Genomic DNA, 27,108 nt, shown 5'->3' on the forward strand with positions numbered 1-27,108 from the left:
CCCCTATCAAATATATGTTTTGCAAATATTTTTCCCATTCTATAGGCTGCCTTTTCACTATCTTGATTTCTTCCTTTGCATGCAGAAGCTTTTTAGTTTGATGTAGTCCCACTTGTCTCTTTTTGCTTTTGTTGCCTGGGCTTTTGGTGTCATATCCATGATATCATTGCCAAGAACAATGTCGTGAAGCTTTCCCCCTTGTTTATTTCTAGCAGTATTACAGTTTCAGGTCTTAAGTTTGTCTTTAATCTGTTTTGAGTTGATTGTTTTGTATAAGGTTCCAATTTCATTCTTTTGCATGTTGACATCCAATTTTCTCAACAACATTTTTACAGACTGTCTTTCCCCCATTGTGTATTCTTGGCACTCCTGTCAAATATCAGTTGACATATATGCCTGGATTTATTTCTGGGCTCTCTATTCTGTTCCATAGGCCTTTATGTGTGTTTTTATGCCAGTACCATACTGTTTTGGCTACTGTAGCTTTGTAATATATTTTGAAATCAGAAAGTGTAATGCCTCCAGCTTTGTTCTTCTTTCTCAAGGTTGATATGGCTGTTTGTGGCCTTTTGTGGTTCCATCTAAATTTAGAGTTGTTTCTTATTTCTGCAAAAAAATGCCACTGGAATTTTGATACGGATTGCATTGTTAACATCAGTCATCTTCAGGGAAATGTAAATCAAAGCCACAGTGAGACATCATCTTGCACCTGTTAGGATGGCTATTATCCAAAAAATAAAAGACAAGTTTTGGCAAGGACAGAGAGAAACTGGAATTGAACTGAAATGTAAGTATAAATGCAGACCAGATTTTGAAGACATCATATTAAAAAGAATGTAAAATACTGTGATTATATTTAGATTAAATAAAATATATTTTGAAATCAATTTCACTCCCCCCCACCCTTTTTTTTTTTTTTTTACTGGATGAATTCTGTTTATTTATTAATTAATTATTTATTTATTTGGCTGTGTCAGGTCTCAGTTGTGGCACACGGGATCTTTGTTGAGGCACGTGGGCTTCTCTCTAGTTGTGGCATGTGGGTTTTCTCTCTCTAGTTGTGGCGTGGGGGCTCCAGGGCACATGGGCTATAGGGCACATGGGCTCTGTAGTTTGCAGTACGTGGGCTCTCTTGTTGAGGCATGTGCGCTCAGTAGTTGTGGTGTGCGGGCTTAGTTGCCCTGTGGCATGTGGGATCTTAGTTCCCCGACCTGGGATCGAACCCACGTCCCCTGCACTGGAAGGTGGATTCTTTACCACTGGACCACCAGGGAAGTCCCTTTTTTACCTTTTTAAATGTGACTACTAGAAAATTTTAAATTATATACAAGGCTCATGTTATATTTCTGTGGGAGCACACTGTTCTAATACCATGATCCTTCTCATTGAAATCAAGTGTGGCAAAGTAAGTTTGCCAATGTTTGAATCCCCAAAACTGCTAAGAACATACAATATGTTGAACGTTTTCATCAATGACCTCACAGTGGTATGGCCACCGTGTTGGGCTCAGCGGACCAGAAGAGACATCATATAAATCTCGTGGTTCACGAAGACTAGGCACCCATCTCCCTAGCTGATATTCCAATAGTATCTGTGTAGTCCGGGGAAAAAATGGGTCACTAATAGAGTCAGCTGAAAAAGGATTCAAACACAATCATGAGTGATAAGAAAGAAAACCCCAATTCCTATAATTTTTTTACATAGTTTATTTTTTTTCCAATAACATTAATTTATGAATACTTGTGGATATTGTTATAAATATGTTATACTTCATGGCATTAAAAAAAATAAAAGTACTAATGAAATTTTGTAATAATTAGTTTTCACAACAGCTAGAAATTAGTTGTTGACCTCATATACTATAAATTTATGCTAAATTCTCACTGCTACTCCAAAGACATTTGTTTCTTGCAGCTTTTCTAGCAAACTGTCTACTGCTGAGCCTTCTTAAACTTGATCACACTGAGGCAACATTTGTCTAATGCGTTAAATGACACTCACTGACCATAATTCCTCACCACCTACTGGAACTATATTCTCAGAGGTTGCTAGTGAACTCTCAGTTACAACTTCTCAGTTCTCATTCTAGGGCCAATTTTTGACACAACACCAGGAACATAATTTGCATAGAATACAATGGGGTTGCCCCAAGTAGGTAATGCAGTGGCCCTCTTTCAATGGGATAATTGTGGGGCATCAATTTGATGTTGATAATCATCCCTCCTTAAGCTCATTTCCCTTGTTTTTTAATGATGCTACACTTCCTAGTTTTCTTTCTATCTTTCACATACTTGGTTCTCCATTTTGTCTCACTGACTCCTCTTGCTCTTTCACCTCTGAAATGTGGCTTTTTAGCTAGATTTAATTCTTGGCTATTTTTTGTACAATAGCAGATATAGCAACTAGACTAGGAGTCAGAGAAACTGAGTTCTATTCTACCACTTTGTTTCTATATGATTTTGGTTGGCCAATGCAGCCTCTTTGAACATAAATCTTACTATATGTAAATAAGGGGTAATATTACCTTCCCTTGCTACTTCTCAGGATTCTTATATAGATCCATTTATCCAACAGTTATTAATCATCTAGTATTCCATTATGTGAATAGAGCACATTTTGTCTACTTTACAGTATGACTCAAAAATGGCAAGGTAGCTGGGCTTCCCTGGTGGCGCAGTGGTTGAGAGTCTGCCTGCCGATGCAGGGGACGCGGGTTCGTGCCCCGGTCCGGGAAGATCCCACATGCCGCGGAGCGGCTGGGCCCGTGAGCCACAGCCGCTGAGCCTGCGCGTCCGGAGCCTGTGCTCCGCAACGGGAGAGGCCACAACAATGAGAGGCCCGCGTACCGCAAAAAAAAAAAAAAAAAAAAAAGGCAAGGTAGCTATTTATGAGTTGGAAAATAAAATTAGATCCATACCTCTTACTATTTGTAAATCATAGAGAAATTAAATACCAAAATTCAAACAAGTAGATAAAAGTACTTAAAGGAAATTTAGATGATTATATTCATGACCTCGGTGTAGGGAAGGTCTTTGTAGCTTAAATAGATATAAAAATAAAAAGCCACAAATGAATGATAAACTTAACCTCAAAATAATTCTAAACAACAGAAGCAACAAAAACAAAGTTAACAAAGGATTACTATGAATGGGCAATTCATAACAAGGTGGAATATAAATAGTCAAGCATATGAAATAATTCTCAATTTCTGTAGCAATCAAGGAAATGTTACTTAAAATAGTGAGGTACCTTCTTCCTTCCAACAGACAGGCAAAATTTTAAAGACAAAAAAGTGGGCGAAGAAGTCTGCAAAATAGTACTATAAACTTTCTATGAATATGGGTATAGGTATGTGTATAAATGCAAAGAAAAAGGTCTAGAAGGATACATACCAAACTGAGAATAATTGTTTTCTCAAAAAGGAAGATTTGTTATAGGATGGCGGTGAAAATTATCAAAAAAAAAAAGGATAAAAACCTTATCTTCAATTTCAGAATATCTTCAGATAGATATGTGAATATTTAGAAGAAATATTTTCATGTGTATTTGAAAGTACTCTAAATGTATAAAATTTAAAAAATCAAGTATACATCAAAACGGCCATATACATTTGCAAATGAATGACTTTATTAAGGAAACTCTTCACACAGGCATACTTCATTTAAATAAAAATGTACTTCCAAAACATTGTGTCCATAAAAATTTGAATCATACTGTAAATGCATTTAAAGAGCTAATTATTTAAAGAAATGTCAAGGTAAATTCTTTTGTTAAGTGAAGTCCTTTACAATGACCACTTTCATTTAGTTTAATTAAAAATCAAACCTTAAACAAACCTTAAAAGTTTGAACTTCATGGGAGGATCACGAAGACAGAGTAGGGCTTCCCTGGTGGCGCAGTGGTTGAGAATCTACCTGCTAATGCAGGGGACACGGGTTCGAGCCCTGGTCTGGGAGGATCCCACATGGCGCAGAGCAACTAGGCCCGTGCGCCACAACTACTGAGCCTGCGCATCTGGAGCCTGTGCTCCGTAACAAGAGAGGCCACCATAGTGAGAGGCCCGTGCACCGCAATGAACAGTGGCCCCCGCTTGCCACAACTAGAGAAAGCCCTCGCAAAGAAACGAAGACACAACACAGCAGAAATTAATAAATAAACTCCTACCCCCAACATCTTCTTTAAAAAAAAAAAAAAGAAGACAGAGTAGGAGGACGTGGAGCTCACCTTCCTCAACAAAATACATTAAAAAAAAAAAAAAAATCTACATGTGGCACAATTCTCAGAGAAAACTACCTGGAAACTGGCAGAAGATCTCCTATACAACTAAAGCTGTAAGAAAGATCTCCATGTAACTGGGTAGGACAGGAAAAAAGGCACCAGGTCAGGACCTGTGCCTCTGAGAGGGATCTATAAGGAAGAGAAGGTCCATATGGGCAGACCCTTACCCTGGGGAGGGAACAGACAGACTCACAATCTGGGCATCCATGCCTTGGGGTCCCGCACAAAGGAGACAAGCCCTCTTGCCTGCTGGGAAATCCACTGAGACAGAGAGAAGAGCTGGAGAAGCCTAGACTCTACTTGTGAGGAGTGCACGTGAGCTGGCTTGCTAATAATCAAGGTGGAGAGAGCCTTGCACTGGCAGCTGCTGCCTTCCTGCACTTCCCAATTGGAAGGGGTGAACGCCCTGTCTCTGCTCAAACCACACCACAGCCTGGTGCGAGATCAGGGCAAAGATTTGGTCTAACTGCACAGGATCAGACCAGGGTGCATGCGGTGTGATCCAGGCATAGCTGTGGTGACCACTGTCAGCACACACACAAGGCAGTGCCACGATAACGTGCAGCAGCTACGTGCTGAATCTTGGGCAGACAGGTCCTGGTGAGGAGTGTGAAGCAATCTGTTCCCCAGTGAGAGCACGCTGGCTCCGCCCACTCCACGCTGCAGCTCAGCACCAGATATGTGGCAGACAGGTCGAGGAAGAAGTGTGCCACAGAGGCAGCCCAGATCCCAGGCAGCAGCACAGCCACCTCAATTTCTGCAGCCACAATGCCCACATCCTCAGCCTCAGCCTACTCCACACCACAGCCTTGTACGAGACCTGGGACAAACACAATGGAGAAAGGGATACGACCTTGGGCTGCATCTGAGAGGAACCGCAGAGACCTACACAGGCAGTGCACAGGTTTGCTGTGACCACAAGAGCCTCACTTGCTTCAGCAATCATCTCCTTTGGGGAAGGGCACGCACTCAAGGGCAATGGAACCTTACTGAACCCAACCCTCAGGACTTCTACTCCAAAACCTGGGAGCAGACCCAGAACCCAACGAGGCAATGACAACCACGGAGAAAGAGGAAACCCCACCTCACATCAAGCACAGACTCTAGACACTACAAAACAAATCACACCCCTTATCAAGGGGATAATGGCCAGCAAACTCTGAAGAAAGATGTGGCTGGTATCCATACCAAAACCAGCCCTCGCACCAAAAATACTGAACTCACACAGTCTACACAGGGGTGCTCCCACATAAAAACACCCCTTAGGACCACAGTAGATAACTGTTTCTCCTAAATTCATAGAGACAGAGAAAGTTAAGTAAAATGAAAAAGCAGAGGAACTACTACTACTCCCAATTAAAAAAACAAGAGAACTCCCCTGAAAGAACAACTAATGAAACAGACCTCACTGGTCTTCTAAGCCCCAACTTCAAAAAGGAAGTAATAAAAATGCTGAAGGAATTAAGAAAGATTATCAATAGAAATGCAGATCACTGTAACAAGGAACTAGACTATATAAATGAAACAGTCAAAATTAGCTAATTCAATTGACAAGTAAAAAACCAATCTAGAAGCAATGAATAGCAGACTAAGTGCTGCAGAAGAATAAATAAGTGATCTGGAAGATAGAATAATGGAAATCACCCAATCAGAATAGCAGACAGAAAGACAACAAAATGAAAGCAACACATGAGGTTTACAGGATAATATAAAGAGTGCAAACCTACGCATAATAGGGGTTCCAGAAGGAGAAGAGAGAGAAAAGGGGATTGAAAATGTACTTGAAGAAATTATGGCTGAACACTTCCTAAAATCTAAAGAAGGAAACCAATATCCAGGTACAGGAAGCACAGAGGGTCCCAAACAAGATGAACACAAACAGACCCACACCAAGACATTATCAGCATTAAAATGGCAAAAGTTAAAGAGATGATTCTAAAGGCTGGAAGAGAAAAACAGAGTCAGTTACAAGGGAACTCCCATAAGGCTATCAGCTGATTTCTCTGCAGAAACTGTGCAGATCAGAAGGGAGTGGCATGATATATTCAAAGTCCTGAAAGGGAAAACCCTGCAATCTGCGATACTCTACCCAGCAAGATTATCATTTAGAATAGGAGGAGAGATAAAAAATTTCTCAGACAAGCAAAAACTGAAAGAATACAGCAATATTAAATCTAACCTAAAAGAAATATTGAAAGGTCTTCTCTAAATAGAAAAGAAGCAAGTATCTATAGGAAAGGCAAATATATAAAAGGACTGAAGATCACTTTAATAAGTCAGTACATAAATTTTAAAAAATCCAAAAAAATTGTAAAAGTGATTATATCTACTATTAATGGTAAAAGGATATGCATGAGGATGTAAAATAGGACATCAAAATCACAAAATGTAGGGGAGGGGAGTATAAAAATGAATATCTTTTAGAATGTGTTTAAACTTGTATGACTATCAGTTTAAAGCAAGTAGATATAGTTATGGGTTAACATACTTGAAAACCAGGGTAACCACACATCAAAAAGATACAATAGATTCACAGAAACCAAAAAGAAAGGAACTCAAGCATAATACAAAAGAAAACCATTAAACCACAAAAGGGAAAACAAAAAGAAGAAATGAACAAGAAAGAACTACAAAAACAACTAGAAAACAAGGTTTAAAATGGAAATTAAGTGCAGTTCTATTTACAACAGCCAGGACATGGAAGCAACCTAAGTGTCCATCGACAGATGAATGGATAAAGAAGATATGGCACATATATACAATGGAATATTACTCAGCCATAAAAAGAAACAAAATTGAGTTATTTGCAGTGAGGTGGATGGACCTAGAATCTGTCATACAGAGTGAAGTAAGTCTGAAAGAGGAAAACAAATACTGTATGCTAACACATATATATGGAATCTAAAAAAAAAAAAGGGTCCTGAAGAACCTAGGTGCAGGACAGGAATAAAGATGCAGACGGTAGAGAATGGCCTTGAGGACATGGGGAGTGGGAAGGGTAAGCTGGGACGAAGTGAGAGAGTGGCATGGACATATATACACTACCAAATGTAAAACAGATAGCTAGTGGGAAGCAGCCGCATAGCACAGGGAGATCAGCCTGGTGCTTTGTGACCACCTAGTGGGGTGGGATAGGGAGGGTGGGAGGGAGACGCAAGAGGAAGGAGATATGGGGATATATGTATATGTATAGCTGATTCACTTTGTTATAAAGCAGAAACTAACACACTACTGTAAAGCAGTTATACTCCAATAAAGATGTTAAAATAAATAAATAAATAATAAAATAAAATAGAAGAAAAATAAATAAGATGGCAATAAGTACACACCTATCAATAATTACTTTAAATGTCAATGGACTAAATCCTCAAATCAAAAGAAAGAGTGACAGACTGGATTAAAAAACAAACACCAACAGTATGCTGCCTACAGGAGACTCACTTTAGAGCAAAAGACACACACAGATTGAAAGTGAGGCGATGGAAAAGGATATTTCATGCAAATGGAAACAATAAGAAAGTAGGAATAGCAATACTCATATCAGACAAAATAGACTTTAAACAAAGGTCATAAAGAAAGACAAAGAAGGACAGTATATAATGATAAAGGGAGCAATACAAGAAGAGGATATTATACTCATTTACATATATGCCCCCAATATAGGAACACCTAAATATATAAAACAAATACTAACAGACATAAAGAGAGAGATTGACAGGAATACAATAATAGTAGGAAACTTTAACACCCCACTGACATCAATGAACAAATCTTCCAGACAGAAAATCAGTAAGGCAATGGAGATCCCAAATGACACAACCAGCTGGACTTGATACCTACAGGACACTACGTCAAGCCCCCCGCCCCTTAATACGCATTCTTTTCAAGTGCACATGGAACGTTCTCTAGGATAGACCACATATTAGGTTACAAAACAAGTCTCAACAAATTTAAGAGGATAGAAATTATCTCAAGTATCTTTTCTGACCACAATGGTATGATACTAGAAATCAACCACAGAAAGAAAAATGGGAGAAGAATGAACACATGGAGACTAAGCAACATGCTACTGAAAAAAACCAATGGGTAAGTGATGAAATCAAAGAAGAAATTGGAAAATACCTGAGCACAAAGGAAAATGAAAACACAAGCTTCCAAAATCTATGGGATACAGTAAAAGCAGTTCTAAGACAGAAGATCATAGTGATATAGGCTTTCCTCAAGAAGGAAAAAAAAAAACTCAAAAAAACAACCTAGCCTACCACCTAAAAGAATTTTAAAAAAAGAACAAGAAAAAAACCAATGTCAGCAAAAGGAAGGAAATAATAAAGTTAAAAGAGGAAATAAATAAATTAGAGACCCAAAAAACAATAGAAAGGATAAAAAACCCAAGAGCTGGTTTTTTTGAAAAGATAAACAAAATCAACACACCTCTAGCCAGGCCTGCCAAGAAGAAAAGAGAGAGGACCCAAATAAACAAAATAGGAAATGAAAGAGGAGAAATAACAATCAATATCGCAGAAATACAAAAAACTGTTAAGAGAATACTATGAGGAATTATATGCCAACAAATAGTTTCTAGAAACACACAGCCTGCCAAAACTGAGTCAAGAAGAAACATATAACTTGTGCAGACCAATCACTACAAGTGAAATAGAATCAGCAATAAAAAAACCTTCCTGCAAACAAAAGTCCAGGACCAGATGGCTTCACTGGGAAATTCTACAGAACATACAAAGAAGAACTTACACTGATCTTTCTCAAACTATTCCAAAAAACTGAAGACGAGGGAACACTTCCAAACTTATTCTATTAAGCTACCATCGCCCTGATAACAAAACCAAAAAGGGACTACAAAGAAAGAAAATTACAGGCCAATATCTGTGATAAATACAGATGCAAAAAATCCTTAACAAAATATTAGTAAGCCAAATACATAAAAAGGATCATACACTATGGTCAAGTTGGATTCATTCCAGGTTTGCAAGCGTAGTTCATCATACGGAAATCAATCAATGTGATACACCACATTACCAAGAGGAAAGCCAAAAACCACATGATCATTTAAATAGGCACAGAAAGGCTCGGATAATCTAGACAGAAAATCAATAAGGAAACACAGGCCTTAAATGACACATTCACCAGATGGACTTAATTGATATTTATAGAACATTCCATCCAAAAGCAGCAGAATAGACTTCCTTCTTAAGTGCACCTGGAACATTCTCCAGGATAGATCAGATGTTGGGCCACAAATCAAGCCTCAGTAAATTTAAGAAAACTGAAATCATATCAAGCATCCTTTCTAACTACAACGTTATGAGATTAGAAATCAGTTACAGGAAAAAAAACTGTAAAAAAACACAAACACATGGAGGCTAAACAATATGTTACTAAACGACCAATGGATCACAGAAGAAATCAAAAAGGAAATCAAAAAATACCTAGAGACAAATGACAGTGAAAACACGATGATCCAAAACCTATGGGACGCAGCAAAAGCAGTTCTAAGAGGGAAGTTTATAGCAATAAAATCTTACCTCAGAAAACAATAAAAAATCTCAAACAACCTAAATCTTACACCTAAAGCAACTAGAGAAAGAAGAACAAACAAAACTCAATGTTAGTAGAAGGAAAGAAATCATAAAGATCAGAGGAGAAATAATGAAATAGAGACAAAGAAAACAATAGAAAAGATCAATGAAACTGAAAGCTGGATCTTTGAAAAGATAAACAAAATTGACAGATCTTTAGCCAGACTCATCAAGAAAAAAAGGGAGAGGGTTCAAATCAATAAAATTAGAAATGAAAAAGGAGAGGTTACAATGGACACCACAGAAATACAAAGGAACATAAGAGACTACTACAAACAACTATATGCCAATAAAATGGACAACCTAGAAGAAACGGACAAATTCTTAGAAGGGTACAAACTTCCAGGAACCAGGAAGAAACAGAAAATATGAACAGACCAATCAGAAGTATTGAAATTGAAACAGTGATTGAAAACCTTCCAACAAACAGAAGTCCAGGACCAGATGGCTTCAGAGGCGAATTCTATCAAACATTTAGTGAAGAGCTAACACCCATCCTTCTCAAACTCTTCCAAAAAATTGCAAAGGCAGGAACACTCCCAAGCATATTCTACATTAAAAGGATCATACACCATGATTTATCCCAGGGATGCAAGGATTCTTCAACAACTGCAAATCAATCAGTGTGATATACCACCTTAACAAACTGAAGAATAAAAACCATATAATCATCTCAATAGATGCAGAAAAAGCATTTGACAAAATTCAACACCCATTTGTGATAAAAACTCTCCAGAAGTGGGCATAGAGGGAACTTACCTCAACATAATAAAGGCCATATATGGCAAACCCACAGCTAACATCATTTTCAATGGTGAAAAGCTAAAAGCACTCCTTCTAATATGAGGAACAAGACAAGGACACCCACTGTCACCACTTTCATTCAACATAGTTTTGTAAGTCCTAGCTACAGCAATAAGAGAAGAGAAAGAAATAAAAGGAATCGAAATTGGAAAAGAAGAAGTAAAATTACCACTGTTTGCAGATGACATGATATTATACACAGAAAATCCTACAGATGCTACCAGAAAAGTACTAGAGCTCATCAATTAATTAGGTAAAGTTGCAGGATACAAAATTAATACGCAGAAATTTCTTGCATTCCTATACACTAACAACAAAAGATCAGAAAGAGAAATTAAGGAAACAATCCCATTCACCATTGCATCAAAAAATATAACCTACTAAGGAGACAAAAGACTTGTACTCTGAAAACTATAAGACACTGATGCAAGAAATCGAAGATGATACAAACAGATGGAAAGATATACCATGTTCCTGGATCGGAAGAATCAATACTGTCAAAATGACTCTACTACCCAAGGCAATCTACAGATTCAGTGCAATCCTTATCAAATTACCAATGGCATTTTTCACAGGACTAGAACAAAAAATTTAAAATTTGTATGGAAACACAAAAGACCCTGAATAGCCAAATCAATCCTGAGAAAGAAAAACAGAGCTGGAAGAATCAGGCTCCCTGACTTCAGACTATACTACAAAACAGTGTGGTACTGGCACAAAAATAAACACATAGATCAATGGAACAGGATAGAAAGCCCAGAAATAAACCCACACACCTATGGTCAATTAATCTATGACAAAGGAGGCAAGAATATACAATGTAGAAAAGACAGCCTCTTCAATAAGTGGTGCTGGGAAAACTGGACAGCTACATGCAAAAGAATGAAATTAGAACATTCTCTAACACCATATACACACATAAAGTCAAAATGGATCAAAGACCTAAATGTAAGGCCAGATGCTAAAAAATCCCTAGAGGAAAACATAGGGAGAACAATCTTTGACATAAATCGCAACAATTATGTTCTTTGATCCACCTCTTAGAGTAATGAAAATAAAGCAAAAATAAACAAATGGGATCTATTTAAACTTAAAAGTTTCTGCACAGCAAAGGAAACCATAACCAAAACGAACAGACCCACAGAATGGGAGAAAACATTTGCAAACGAAGTGACCAACAAGGGATTAATCTCAAATTATACAAACAAAAACAAACAACCCAATCAAAAAATGGGCAGAAGATCTAAACAGACATGCCTCCAAAGGAGACATACAGATGGCCAACAGGCACATGAAAAGATGCTCAACATCACTAATTATCAGAGAAATGCAAATCAAAACTACAATGAGGTATCACCTCACACCAGTCAGAATGGCCATCATCAACAAGTCTACAAACAATAAATGCTGGAGAGGGTGTGGAGAAAAGGGAACCCTCTTGCACTGTTGGTGGGGATGTAAACTGGTACAGCCACTATGGAGAACAGTAAGAAGGTTCCTTAGAAAACTAAAAATAGAACTACAATGATCCAGCAATCCCACTTCTGAGCACATATCCAGAGAAAACCATAACTGAAAAGCTACATGCAGCCCAATGTTCAGCACTATTTACAACAGCCAAGACATGGAAGCAACCTAACTGTCCATTCACAGAGGAATGGATAAAGAAGATGTGGCACATATATACAATGGAATATTACTCAGCCATAAAAATAGTGAAATAATGCCATCTGCAGCAACATGGATGGATCTAGAGCTTATCATACTAATAAGTCAGACAGAGAAAGACAAATATCATATGAAATCACTCATATGTGGAATCTAATTTTAAAAAATGATACACATGAACTTATTTACAAAACAGAAACCGACTTAATAGATTTCAAAAACAAACTTATGGTTACCAAAGGGGAAACGTTGGGCAGGGAGGAATAAATCAGGAGCTTGGGATTACATACAGACACGACTATATATAAGATAGATAACCAGCGAGGACCTACTGTATAGCACAGGGAACTCTACTCAGTATTCTGTGATAACCTATATGACGAAAGAATCTGAAAAAGAATGAATATATGTATATGTATAACTGAATCACTTTGCTGTATACCTGAAACTAAAACAACATTGTGAATCAACTATACGCCAATAAAATTTAAAAACCAACCAACAAACAAATAACCCAGTCAAAAAATGAGCAGAAGACTTATTTAGATATTTTTCCAGAGAAGACATACAGATGACCAACAGGCCCACAAAAAGATGTTCAACATCGTTAATTATTAGAGAAATGTAAATCAAAAGCACAATGAGGTATCACTCAAACAGGTCAGAATGACTATCATCAAAAAGTCTACAAATAATAAAGCTGGAGAGGGTGTGTAGAGAAGGGAACCCTCCTACACTGTTGGTGGAAACGTAAATTGGTGCAGCCACTATGGAAAACAATATGGAGGTTCCTTAAAAAGCTAAAAGTAGAGCTACCATATGATCCAGCAATCCCATTCCTGGGTATATATCCAGAAATAACTAAAACTCTAATTTAAAAAGATACATACACCCCAGGGCTTCCCTGGTGGCGCAGTGGTTGAAAGTCCACCTACCGATGCAGGGGACATGGGTTCATGCCCCGGTCTGGGAAGATCCACATGCCGCGGAGTGGCTAGGCCTGTGAGCCATGGCCGCTGAGCCTGCGCGTCTGGAGCCTGTGCTCCACAATGGGAGAGGCCATAACAGTGAGAGGCCCGTGTACCACAAAAAAAAAAAAAAAAAAAAAAAAGATACATACACCCCAATGTTCATAGCAGCAGTATTTACAATAGCCAAGACATGGAAGCAACCCATGTGCCTATCAACAGATGACTGGCTTAAGAAGATGTGGTGTGTGTGTGCGTATATATATATAATGGAATATTACTCAGCCATAAAAAAGAATGAAATATTGCCATTTGCAACAACATAGATGGACCTCGAGAGTATTATACTTAGTGAAATAAGTTAGACAGAGGAAGACAAATATTATATCACTTATATATAGAATCTAAAAAATAACACAAATGAATCTATATACAAAACAGAAACAGACAGACACAGAAAACAAACAGTTATCAGAGGGGAAAGGAAGGGGGAGGGATAAATTAGGAGTACGGGATTAACAATCTACTACATATAAAATAGATAAGAACAAGGATTTACTGAATAGAACAGGGAATTATGTTATCTTGAAATAACTTATAATGGGAAATTATCTGAAATATATATATATACAACTGAGTCACTTTTCTGTATACCCGAAACTAACAGAAGAGTGTAAATCACCTATACTTCAATTAAAAAAAAAGTTTGAAGTCCAAAATACTCTTATAAAAGTAAAAACATATCTCCTTACCAATAACAGAATAATAATTCCCTATATTATTCACTGACTTTTTTTTCTAGCGCTCTCTCATTTTTCATCCACTTAAGGTATTATCAGAAAGAGAAGGGGGAATATATGAATAATCTCAAACCTGTTAAAAGTGCACACTGATGGATGTCTTCATTTACAAACTTCATAAAGGTATCCTCATCCTAAAACAAGAGACTTTTAAATTAGTTATCTTTTAAAAACCAGCAGTTTCCCAATCCAGAAATTTTTTACATCTACCTTAGTACTTAGAATTGAGTGTGTCTTTAATCTTTAATAAATGAAAAAATTCAAGGTTATTATTGGCTATTGGTCTCAAAGCACCCAACACTTCAAATATCCTGAAACAAAGTTTTCATCTTTCATTTCTCTTCTTCCACAAGGTAAGGTCATATTAATGATTATAGAGAAGGAACAGTTTAAAGATTCTTGCTAAACCTGGCAAAACAGGTTAAATTACAACTAAAATTAACCAAAAAAAGAAGAAAAAAGAAACACAGAAAGCCATTGCCGGGACTTCCCTAGTGACTCAGTGGTGAAGAATCCGCCTGCCAATGCAGGGGACACGGATTTGAGCCCTAGTCTGGGAAGATCCCACATGCCGCGGAGCAACTAAGCCTGTGAGCCACAACTACTGAGCCTGCACTCCAGAGGCCGCGAGCCACAACTACTCAGCCCGAGTGCCACAACTACTGAAGCCCTCGCACCTAGAGCCTGTGCTCCTCGGCAAAGAGAAGCCACCGCAATGAGAAGCCCGCGCACCGCAACGAAGAGTAGCCCACGCTCGCTGCAACTAGAGAAAGCCCGCGTGCGCACAGCAAGGAATGCAGCCAAAAATACATAAATAAATAAATTTATGGAGGGGGGAGAAAGCCATTGACTTAAAGGGTTATACATCATTTGGGGAGTCTATTTTGGGACCTTAACTTACATAGATAATTTATACTTTACTAAAATGTGAAGGAAATTTCTTAGAAATATGTGCTGGGACCAGACAAAATATTTGTAACTACTGCATTTTGTTTCTCCACTACCCCCTTCTTCCTCCATGTACTTTCCTTTGTTACAACAGTGCCACATGAAACCTATGATGGTGACACACAGTAGGTTTAGAAATAGGTTTCACTATTATGATACACATTATAATGTAACATAGAATTAGTACATATAAGAAAATAAGTGGACATGAATTATAAAAATAAAACCCTAATAATTATTATTACAAACATTTTAATAAAACTCAGAAGAATCTCAGCCGAAATATTTTCTCAAAAAAACCCCAAAATCAATATAGATTCTCTTTCTAGATAGGGCATACTGCACACATTAATAGCTTTGCTTTCAATCAATTTATTTCCCAACTTCAGTGAAAAGTGATTTAAATATCCAACGGATTTTTACAGCCAACTGAATTTATAATATTTTTACTGGGAATTTATATTTTATAACAAGTTTTATTTCTAAGTAGGATTAAGTTGAGAAAAACATACTGATTCATCTTCACTGATTGTTCTGTCTGAATAGTCTTCCTTTTCTGAATCTTCTGACATCTCTTCCAATATTTGGCTCGAAATTTCTTTTATTATGTAGGTAGGCTGTAAAACAATTTGTAAGGAACTTACTTGACAGTTTTCTTTTTAAGTACACACTAAACGTGTACCCCCAAATATATTCAATTTTATTTAACAGTGACAACAGGCTTCTCTAAAATTAAGACACAGCTAATTAAACCTTTAATTTCAAAGATTTGAAGAAATTCTCCATTTTTATAAGATAGAGACAAGTCAGAATAAGACAAATCACGTAAATAATTCAATTGAAAAAGGAATTTCCAGGGTACATAACCAAATCCTAGACTTACAGTTAAATGCCACACAGCGATAGCGAGTTCAGAATGATTCTGAGGCACTGAAAAGCTCATGCATCAGAGAAATATTACAGTTACTTATTCAGGTAGTGAGTTGTAACAATACAGTTAATTTTTTTTTTCGGCTTAATTTTCATTTGACCAAAAGTTCAAATGACAGTAGGTTTTTTTCTCTATATTTTGGTTAATATTCTGTAGACTGTCTCTGTTCTAATATTCGATCATATTAGTCTTACTGGAATAGTTAACTTACTTCACTAGTTATCAGAAGGTTGTATCGACAATGACCTCTTAAGTGGTAATTAAGACAATGAAATAATAGAAATTCCTTGTCAAGAGTCTACTATTTTTGAGAGACCAAAGGAATTTACTAATTTCGAATCTACTAGTTTATGCTCCTCTCTACAAAAAGTGGGTTTTCGAGCGTGGACCACAAACAATACAGCCCAAGCTCCATAGCGAATAACTTTACGAATGCCACAGAGAAGTCTGTCTTACGGGTGACACCTTCAGTAGTAAGAGGCTTAAGTTTCCGTCTGGGGATCACAACCCCGAATTTGGAAAACTGGACTGGCATAAATCTTGATTCTGTTTCCTTACATGAGCGTATGAGGCGCACCAACGTGCTGACCTACTGCGGAGTAAAACCTGAGCTTCAGGAAAGGCACACACACAGATGGATTCAATAAGCGCTCCGTGCGCACCTTCCACGTCAGAAGCGAGAGAGGCCACAGCAGGCGCGGCCTCGCCCAGCGGCGCCGCGGCAGTCTCGGCGCAGGAACGATGACTTCCCTTCTTGGCGGGAAGGACGATGAAGCCACAATTCCTGGTGGCGAAGTTTTCCTCCCACACTCGGCGACACGGCAGTGGAGGGAGGGGCGCCTTTTCTGGGCGCGCTCGTTTCGCGCAGGGACTTTCCCTCTCTGCACTTCACTGTCCCGCCTCGGCCTCCTCACTCTCGCCTCGAGTCCCACGGTCAGGCCAGTAGTCCCTTCCGTGCTCCGGGAGCAGCCGTCCTGCCCGTGATACCTACAGCCCAGCGACTGGAAAGAACGCTGCCGCTGCCGTTTAGCAGCCCTAGCCACGCCCTTTATCACGTAGCGCAGCACTCGTTACCAGGGCAACGGGCTCAACCTCGCGAGACCTCAGACTGGTCAGCTACGCGGGATTTCGGCTGAAGGAAAGGAAAAGCCCGGAGGATGTGGCGGACTAGCAGCAGAGGAGTGGGCGTCAAAGGGCATCCCGAGGGGCGGAAAGGTAGAGAGCAGGGGGCTGGCGGGAAATTTTAGGGGTGGAGGCAGGGCAGCTATTTGTCCCTACGGTTCTGCACATCGGTTGTTTGCCATATCTGTCCCTTCTTCGAGCAGACACTAGAGCAGACTGGTCAAGACTTTTGCTTTGTTGATCTTCAGTTGTATCCACACCGAGTTGCGTTTTGCACGGTTGTGTGACTAATGATCTTTATTGGATTCGGAAAAAGAGACTTTTTAAATATTTGATGGAAGAGTCATAGATTTTCTTGGGTGAGCTTGCAAGATTATTATTAGCTCAGAGATTCTTTAAGTATAATAATCGTTAGCTAACGTATCAAGAACATCTTCGGGGACACTATGCAAATCACTTTACATGTATTGTCTCATCTAATTAAATATGATCTTTCCATAACACATTTAGCCATTATTCCTGTACATTCCACCTTGATTTCCCCCTGGTCTGTAGCTTAGTGGATAATTTATTTAGAATACTTTTCCAAGTAGAGCTAAAAATAAGTCTTTAAATGTTTAGTGCCTGCACGAGGCATTATGTGTCATGAGATTTGTAATACTGTAGAAATGGAGATAATGGAAAAGTAAAATAAAGGGCAAAGCAATAGCTTAAACATGAGGTTAATAGCCTCTGCTTAAATTTTGTTAGTTTCCAAAAAATAACATGTTCTTTGAGGTCAGTGATTTAGAAGATTGGACCTTCCAGAAAAAGAAATAGAGCAGGTATTAGATCACACTTTCTTGAAAATCAATTACCCTTTATAATTGTACCTTGTTTTATGTAATACATATGTTACTAAAGGTGACATGCATAGAGAATTTTTACATACGGAATCTATTTTTCTGTTGGATTTTAGAGTCATGATTGCAAGCCATAGGGTCAGACACACAAGGTGAAACTCCAAGAAATGATCTAACCAGGTTACACAAGAAATTAATGGCAGAGCTGGGACTTAAATCTCAAGATTTTTAGTCCAAATATTTACATGATCATATTTCAAGTAATCCTACAGAGAAAAATTAGTGCATAATAAAAATAGGAATTCAAAAAAACCTTTGAAAATTGTATTTATTCATTCTTTCATTAATTCAACAAATATTTATTCAATGCCTACTAATTGCCAGGGACTGTTCCCAGTGTAATAAAATGGACATTCCTTGTGGAGGTTATGTACTACTGAGAGAAGAAAGACCAATACTTGAAAAAAGCACTCAGGTGATGAAAATTGCTGTGGCGAGAAATAAGGGAAAAATAAAGAGCATAGGGAGTGCTCTAGTGGGTGGGCCTTGGTAGGGGTGGCTCTCTTGATGGAGTGTCCAGGAAAGTCTCTCTGACCAGGCTTTTGAGCAGAGACCTGAAGCAAGTAAAGGGATGAGCCACGTGGATGCCTAGAGGAAGACCTTGGCAGGCAGGGGAAACAGCAAGTACAAAGGCTCTGAGAGAAAATCATGTTATGAATTATACTAGGCAGTACTGTTTCGTTGAAGCTTAGCTGGAGTCAGTACATTTTAAGAAAAGAGATTTCATTAGGACCTCTTTCTTCCCCAGGTAAATTTAAAATGATTTTCTTAAGCACCTGTTCCTTTTTAACTTTTTTTTTTTAAACTTACTCTCCTATTCTAGACAGTAGAATACAGTGGAAATAAATTCTTTGCCTTTAAGTGCAAGTGGAAGGAAGACCTGCAGTAAACTTCAACCAAGGACTTTGATGTCGGTCTGAGTTTTTGTTCTCCTTTTCTCTGATCTTATCAGAGAAGGTTATGGGACATACTCCTTATGGAGCCAGCTTCTGCTTCCTGGGAAGGCAGCTTTGCCTGTGCAGCAACCTCTCCTCCTCCAATTTTTTGATGCATTCATCACCTCTAAGCCTGCAGTATAAAAGGCAATATAGTAAGAGTAAGAAAAGAGGAAAAGAAAAACCAAAACAGTACTCCAAAAGGCACAATTATTGGTGTGGGAATCAGGAGGAAAAAGGTCATGTTAGCAACATGGCCAAATGTAAATTGCGTTAGGAATGTGATTTATTTTGTGTGATTATATCATTTTGAATTTGTTGAGCAGAGGCTTACATGAGCATATGAGGTGACTAGGGAAGTCAAAGTTATTTATGACATCACAGAAGTTAGTGGTTATGTGGCTGTAGAGGCCTCGTCATAATTTGGCTGAGGAAGCCATACTGGATCCTGGGAGCCTTGGGGTCATCTAGTACCCGTCACGCCTTCCTCAGGCTATCAGGGTCTAGGATGTTCCAGTGTAGGGCCAAACCACTCCAACAGTTTCCAGATCTTAAGATCTGTCCCAGCCAGTCAACTAACCAAGACTTAGCTCAAAGGCCATCCCCTAAGTGAAGTCTTTCCTGATCCCTCTATCATTGGTAGAATACTTACACTGTTAGTTTATGTACTATGTCTAAATTTGGGGACTATAGTGAAGTATTATTCTTCTGAACACTTGGAAATGAGGTAGTAAGAATGCCCCCAGCTTGTTCAACAATGAACAGATAGGATAAATCACCTCAAAGGAGAAAGTTGGCTCCCAGGCTCAGGGTGAAGTTTCATGATAAAAAACATGAAATGGTACCCGCCCCCCACTGCCACCAGTAAGTGCACCTGAACTGTGCAACGGTGAAATCCCCCTTCTCATTAAGGACGTGTTGGCCAGATCCCACAACTTTTCAGCCACTTCCTTTCATTTTCATATTTAAGACTTCGTTCTGGTATTTGGTATTAAGTACACTTTAAACTTCAATTTCAAACTCGATTCAATGCCCTCCTCCTCATTACCCCCTAGATCTGTCCCTAGCTCTGGTGACTGAGGAAGTGGGAGGGAATTGGTGTTTTGCTATTTACATTCATCCCCTATTTCTTCTGAGTGCTAGTTCCTTGTTGTGTTAGGAGGAGTAAGGGCTGGGGGAAAAAAGGCAGATATCTCCTTAACTGGGCCAGATTGCAGTCTGCATCGTTGGTCTCCAGGGCTGTTATTGGTCCTTGTCCGTGTGCTTCAAGAGGAGCATGGTGGCCCCAACCTGCCCCCTGACAAGGGGCTTTCTTCAAGGCATGCTCCTAGGAAATAGCAATCTCTTGTGAGGAATTAGGGGGAACAGAGGTTAGAATCTTTGATTCTTTATTTACTACCTCATAATTAATTTGGTTTGGATAAGGATCCAAATTTCTGTTTCCATTTACTTTTCTTCCAGCATTTGCTTATGTTAGTACTTGGCAAAGGTAGTTTGTAGAAAATAAATGTTTTACTGAAATAGTAATGTTGATTTTGGCAAACACTTTTCTCATTAGGAAGGCAAAGCTAATAGCCATTGCATTTATCCATGGACTCTAGTCTAAATGGACATGCATCTAAAACTAAAGATATACAAAGGTTGAAAGTGAAGGGGTGGAGAAAGTTATATCATATATACAAGTACACACACACACACACACACACACAGATTGAAAGTAAAAGGGGAAAGTAAAGTTATATCATACAAGTGCTAACCAAAAGAAAGCCATGGTAGCAATGTTAAGAACAGAAAAAATAAACTTTAAGGCAAAAATCTTTGTTACAAATAGAGGGTCACTTCATAATATTAAAAATATTCAATTCACTTGGAAGATAAAATGATTCTAGATTTTGGTGTATGCACCAAAAACATGACTTTAAATATGAAAGCAAATTTAACAGAATTACAAGGAGAAATAGACAAATCCATAATTATAGAGGGAGATTTTCACATTTCCAATTCAGTAACAGCTATAACAAAGGAACAAAAAAAATCCAGTAATGATATAGAATGTTTGGACAACATGATTAATAAGCTTGAATACAAATAGACACAGCACTCAGATAAAGACCTTGTTAGGCCATCTCCTCACTCCCGTGGAAGAACAGATATTTAGGGTCATGAGATTTTCATTTCTTAACCATCCTTCCATTTGGAGCACACATGCAAGCAAGAGTAGAAAAAAACCCTACAATACAGACCAGTTTCTACATCACACAGAAGACTGTAACATCTTTGAGCTCAAACCCTGAAGACACACAAGATTAATGTTCATCCAGCCCTAATCCTATCAGTTTGGTATTAGTACTACAGATTGCATTATTTTCATTACTTAATTTTGTGATTGACTTTGATGATAACATTGTCTAAACTTAGACCCCTTCTTGTTAGAATGTAGAAGTCAAAAGTATTAATTATTGGGTTGGCCAAAAAGTTCGTTCGCGTTTTTCCATAACATCATACGGTATTTTTTAAGTTACCGCAATTTTGTTAACTCGTCAATTTCATGAACAAGATTTAGCGGACTGTTCAGGGCCTCCCGACTCACAATTTAAAACCTTTGTGAGAAAAGCCTCAGATTTCAAGTAGTGCTACATAAATATATAAAATTACTGGGACTTCCCTGGTGGTCTAGTGGTTAACACTCCACACTCCCAGTGCAGGGGGACCGGGTTTGATCCCTGGTCAGGGAACTAGATCCCGCATGCCTCAACTAAGAGCCCGCATGCCGTAAGTAAAAGAGCCTGCATGCCACAACTAAAGATCCCACATGCCGCATCTAAAACCTGGCGCAGCCAAATAAATAAATAAATATTAAAAAAAAATACTATGAAAAAATATCTTTGGATTTAAAGGTAATCGCCAGTGCCTTGCAAATAGTAACTATTCTACAAACAAACAGTATATATTAAATGGGCATTTCTACTGTAAAAGACAATGCCTTTGGGAAAACCGTACTGCCACCGTAGGTGCCAGAGGGGTGACATGTGACTACACTGGGAATGAGAAGGAGGATGAAGGAACATTTGATAATGTGTTTTTTTGAAGAAGGTTTTCAATCCCTCTTTTCAACCTTTTCTATATATGTTTGGTCAGTTGTCTCTACCAGAGCAATTTTTATTTTTTAATAAATTTATTTATTTTATTTATTTATTTTTGGTTGCGTTGGGTCTTCGCTGCTGCGCGCGGGCTTTCTCTAGTTGCGGCAAGCGGGGGCTACTCTTCGTTGCGGTGCATGGGCTTCTCATTGCAGTGGCTTCTCTTGTTGTGGAGCACGGGCTCTAGGCGCGTGGGCTTCAGTAGTTGTGGCGCATGGGCTCAGTAGTTGTGGCTCGCGGGCTCTAGAGCGCAGACTCAGTAGCCGTGGCACACAGGCTTAGTTGCCTCGCGGCATGTGGGATCTTCCTGGACCAGGGCTCGAACCCGTGTCCCCTGCATTGGCAGGCGGATTCTTAACCACTGCGCCACCAGGGAAGTCCCTACCAGAGCAATTTTTAATATTTTGTTGGAAAGTTGCCTGTAATAAGTATTTAAAAATATGAAATGGCTTTCCTCTTTAAAGAATGAAACCAAGACTCAATCTGAAATATGCATTTTGCTATAGCATCATCTTTATTACATCAGATAGAACTCTTGTAATCAATATAGTACATAAAAATAAGTGAGGCAAAGACATTTGGAGGAATTCCATTTATTGTGGATGCATTTTCACAATATATATTTATTGCAGCGATCAATTATCAGTGAAAAATATCGTGTTTATAAAATTTTTAGGAATGGCAGATTCACAGAACATGCTAGTCACCTTGCAGTTTTACTTCTTAAAAAGATAACAGAGAGAATTGTAATCAAACAAGTAAACAAGGAATTTTTCAAGAAATTAAATCCAAACTGAACAAAATTCTAACCCTAAAACTTATTCCATCCAAATATTGGAATAAAAGTCAGGATCGATCGATATATTCTCTTCTTAAATTTAGACTTTCTAGAAAAAAACATAAAATAGTGATCAGGAGAGGCTCTTATTCAAAAGTACAACAAAGAAATGTTATCTCGCCATAGGCCTTAATTCAAACTTTGATCCATTTCACTCGAATGCTGGGAGTCAATGCCAACTCAGGCACTGCATGTGAATTCTGGTTCATCTTACCATAGACTCATGTCTACTCTGTCATGGATGGGTGACTTATGCAATATTGCTGGCTTTACTTTCTTTGGCCCAGATGTGCTAAAAGCTAGAGGATTCAACAACTCTACTGTTATATGAGGAAAATGGACTCTGGAAGGCACTGGTCACTCCTCATGCCAGCCCTACCCTGGCTGGCTCTCCCAGGGGAACACTGTGGATTAGAAAAGAGTCATTTGGGAGGCTCCCTCATTGTGGTAGGAATTGAGACTAAGACAATTTTGGTAAGTCATGAGGTATACGTTTATAGCACTACACTATATGTATATCTCTATGCTAGAACATATTGCCAAGACACTGGAGTACTCTTTTGTCATCTATTGTGAAGAATAGATGAACGCTTATTAGCTAAAATAAGATCTGATACCTGGATTGGGTGTGTACAAATGACGAGTTGATAGACTCTTAGGGAAAAAGGTAAAACTAATAAAAATTACATATATTTTTTGAAAGTTCAACACATTATCAACTTATGGCAAGTGCGAATGACTAATAAAGGTAGAAAAGTTTAACTAAAAAAATGTTTCAGTATGTTAAAGATGGAAGTACTGTCATGACTCCTAAATATTGGCTTTTGCTTACTTTTCTGCTTCCAGAGATTACCCAAAGTTGGTCGTAGTACACCTATTCATGGAATTCCAATCTGTACAACTTTGCCACTAAAATTCTCATCTTTAAATTTTAGAGAAGGAAGAGACCTCAGACATCATCTAAGCCAACCGATTGTGAACTTGATTCTTAAGAATGAAGTTTGGAGCAAGCTTTGAGATTTAGTACGATTCACACTGGACTTCAAGACTGCTTTTAATTATAAACTAAATACTATGCTTTATAGAAAATGTCAATTCATTTTGACACTTCTAATCTCTTTCTTATAGGTTATTGGGCATTGGAAACATATTGATACCTATTCTGCCATGTTTCTATTGGCAAATATGAAATATTAATATAATATTGTGATTTTTAATTTTTAAAAAGCAGTGATATTGGCTAGTTACAGGGACATACTGCTAAATATAATAGCCTAGCACATAAAAAAGCTTTCTACCATTAGTGTGTTTGTATATGTGTATGCACATACATACATGATCACGTCATCTAAAATGTGGTTCACTATCACTACCAAAGAAATCCACAAAGCAACCAACCTAAAGAAATCAGTACCACTGTCAGCTAACATCAAAATCCAATTTAGATATTCATCAGCATGAAAAAAGTAATACCTTAACAGTACATCTTTTTTTTTTTTTTAAAGACAATCATTATTGTAGTGTCTAAAATCTGAAATGGGTGACTTTCACAAAGTGTTATAATTGCCTACTAAGATAATTTCTTCCATGCTTTATTCTAAAGTGCAGAAACAACATGATTTCTGTATTTAAAAAACAAAAAAACACAAAAAACACTATGGTTCATTTTTCTGGATACTGCACACATTCCTCAGCCAATTTTCGACTCGAATCTCCTTTTGTTGACTTCCGATGTGGTTAATATCACCGTTCAGACACAGAGTTATGATGATCAGTAGAAAAGTCTCTTATTTCACAGCATGGGTTTCTTTAGAAACAGGCTCCTGTGCAAAGGCAATACTTTTACCATGAACATCTCTAGACCGTGATTATTAAATATAGTGATAATATACATGGGTTTACTGGGATAATGAAAAACAAAACAAAAGGAAATGAACCCAATTTAGTAAATCAACATAAATATAAAACAGAGCAAATTAGCCCTCTTCAACTGAGCTGGTCCGGCATCTTGAGCGGCTACTTTGGGTTCTTTCTTGAACTGTCTCAAACCTGCTAAGAGAAGAGAGCTTTAAGTGGTCAGGCCATGGTGTTTCAGCCAGACGTTTTGTGTCAGAATTTAAAAAAAAAAAAAAGATAATATGGCAGGAATAAATGTCTATGAAAGGGAGGATTATTTTTGGCATTCTATTCAAATATGCTCCTCTTCTTTCAGGCTATCCTTTCTTCTGTTGGTTTTTTTTGCTTTCCTCTTTCTTTCTTCTTTATATTCCCCTTTTCATATCTTGATCTTGAGCCTTGCTCATAGCATTCAGGGTCAAGGAGGTTTTTTTTAAACACTACTTACTACAAGGGCCAGGACTCTATAATGTGTGTTCCAGGACAGGCACGCATGACTGAATGGCTGTCTCAGCCACATCAAGGCATGATAGTAAACTGGACTATGCTTATCTTTAGTGTCCTCCTATTTTTTCATTTCCCACCTCCTATTCTTATGCCCCTACCCTTGAAACTTATCTGACCAATGGCCTTATTGTACACCATTTCTTTCCCTCAGCTAGCTGCTAAAAATTCTTGCTGAGGTATTCACAAATGTTAAAGTGTTATGAATCTGCAATTTCAAATGTGTTGTATAGTTTCATTTCAAAGGGATTACTGCGTGATACTAATGAATTTGACATTTTGGACCAAAGGAGCTACCTACTTTGCTACCTCACAAACTCAGCTCTGGGCCTGCTGGTTATGTTATTATTATTGCTATAGAAAGAGTTTTGTGGTATAGACCAAGGAGGAGGGGGCAGTATGTATGTGTATGAAGTCTCACCCTGTCACCGTCCCACCTTGTACCACACACATTATTGCATAATTCCAGGGAGTACCATTCATGTTGTATGTGAGCGGTGTTCTCTGAGACCGACCATTCCAGATCATATCTTTACTCTACTTCCTAGAACCCTGGTTCAGAGGAATGTCGTCCAGAGGGGATCTATTAAACCTGTGATGATGGCCTATGGACGGCCGACACCCCCTACTCAGAAAGGAGGCTATATAAACATTTAGACTGTCATTTCTGAAAGGTCATTTCGAGAAGGGTCATAATGGCTTAGGCCAACAGAAGTTCATTCTTTGTTTAAAAAAAAAAAAACTACAAAATGATTCCCCTCCATTCCACCAGAAGAAAATTGTACAAGGAACTTTAGAACTTTACATTTTCTGCTGAATATGCAATCCTAAAAAAAAGCAGCATGTATAAGGGTTAAGAATGCAGGCTCAGAACAGACTGCCTGAATTTAATCCAGGCTTTGCTCCTTATTTGCTGTGTGACTTTGAGAGAGGTACTTAATATCTCTGTGCCTCATTCTCCTTAACTCTAAATGGGGGTAATAATAATGGTGATTGGAGAGTCAAATGAGATAATGTAGGTTGAGAAGGCATATAGTGGATGCTCATTACATTTTAGTGGTTTGTAATGGTGAAAATTATTACTGGTACTTTGAATATATTTAGCAGTTATTTAGAAAACTTAACTAATGGAGAAGATGTAACACACTCAGGAAGCTGCACCAGACTTATCAGCACGTCGTAGAAAGTAGGAAAGAGGAAGCAATTCTCTCCCTTCGGTGAGTTGTAGAGATTCTTCAGTTGCCTTTGAGATGTTCTTCAGTCCTGAGTTTGCTTAAAAAGTGCTTCTGGGTATAGAGTTCTACATCAGCCCATAAGCAGTCTATTCTAATCTTACTTATTGTCGCTCTCTGATTTTTCTCTTTTCAATTTTCCCTCTACCAAGAGAGAAGAGTGGAATTATTACTTGAATGGGGAATTAGGAGTTGAATTAGCTCCTTGTACAACAAGGGGTCCTATTTTTAGTTTGTGCATCATTTAGATATTGACCACAGGCCACTTTGTGAAGGATGAGCAGAAGGCCAAAGAAAGACAAATCCAAGCATTCTTAGCCATTAGTTTTCATAGGGTAGCAAATTTTGCTAACTTTTGAATATTATTTCAATTTTTTTGCCATATCAGCCTTGAGTCCTAGGCTGCTGGCAATGTAACCCCTTAGAATGGTTCCAGAAAGCAGCTTTGAAACTACTCAAGGAGACAGACATTCTTTCCTAGGTGATCTGCAAATTCTGATTTCCAAGCCTGGACCTTGTAAGGAAATGTAGACCATGGTTATACCACA

General features: G+C 38.3%; 2 protein-coding genes across 11 annotated transcripts in view; both read right to left on the reverse strand.

The window, feature by feature from the left end:
• Positions 1-16,745, reverse strand: part of AGBL3 (AGBL carboxypeptidase 3) — a 94,576-nt gene extending 77,831 nt beyond the window's left edge. Inside the window, 5 exon segments of the mRNA XM_089917382.1 lie at position 904; positions 1,451-1,632; positions 14,186-14,246; positions 15,573-15,677; positions 16,654-16,745. Coding sequence (XP_089773508.1) covers position 904; positions 1,451-1,632; positions 14,186-14,246; positions 15,573-15,632 — 304 coding nt within the window. The 5' untranslated portion in view covers positions 15,633-15,677; positions 16,654-16,745.
• Positions 16,746-22,667: 5,922 nt separating this feature from the next.
• CALD1 (caldesmon 1) overlaps positions 22,668-27,108 on the reverse strand; it is a 181,230-nt gene continuing 176,789 nt past the window's right edge. For 8 of the 10 annotated variants that reach the window (XM_089917367.1, XM_089917365.1, XM_089917364.1 and 5 more), the window contains one exon: positions 22,668-24,751. In XM_089917367.1, coding sequence (XP_089773493.1) covers positions 24,716-24,751 — 36 coding nt within the window. In that variant the 3' untranslated portion in view covers positions 22,668-24,715. Of the gene's footprint in view, positions 24,981-27,108 lie in introns of all 10 variants that reach the window. The other 2 variants (XM_089917369.1, XM_089917370.1) reach the window with 2 other exon arrangements.

Source organism: Delphinapterus leucas, chromosome 9 (assembly GCF_059928025.1).
Source record: "Delphinapterus leucas isolate spDelLeu-1000000601 "Yukka" chromosome 9, BTC_Dleu_Yukka2, whole genome shotgun sequence".
Classification (NCBI taxonomy): Eukaryota; Metazoa; Chordata; class Mammalia; order Artiodactyla; family Monodontidae; genus Delphinapterus; species Delphinapterus leucas.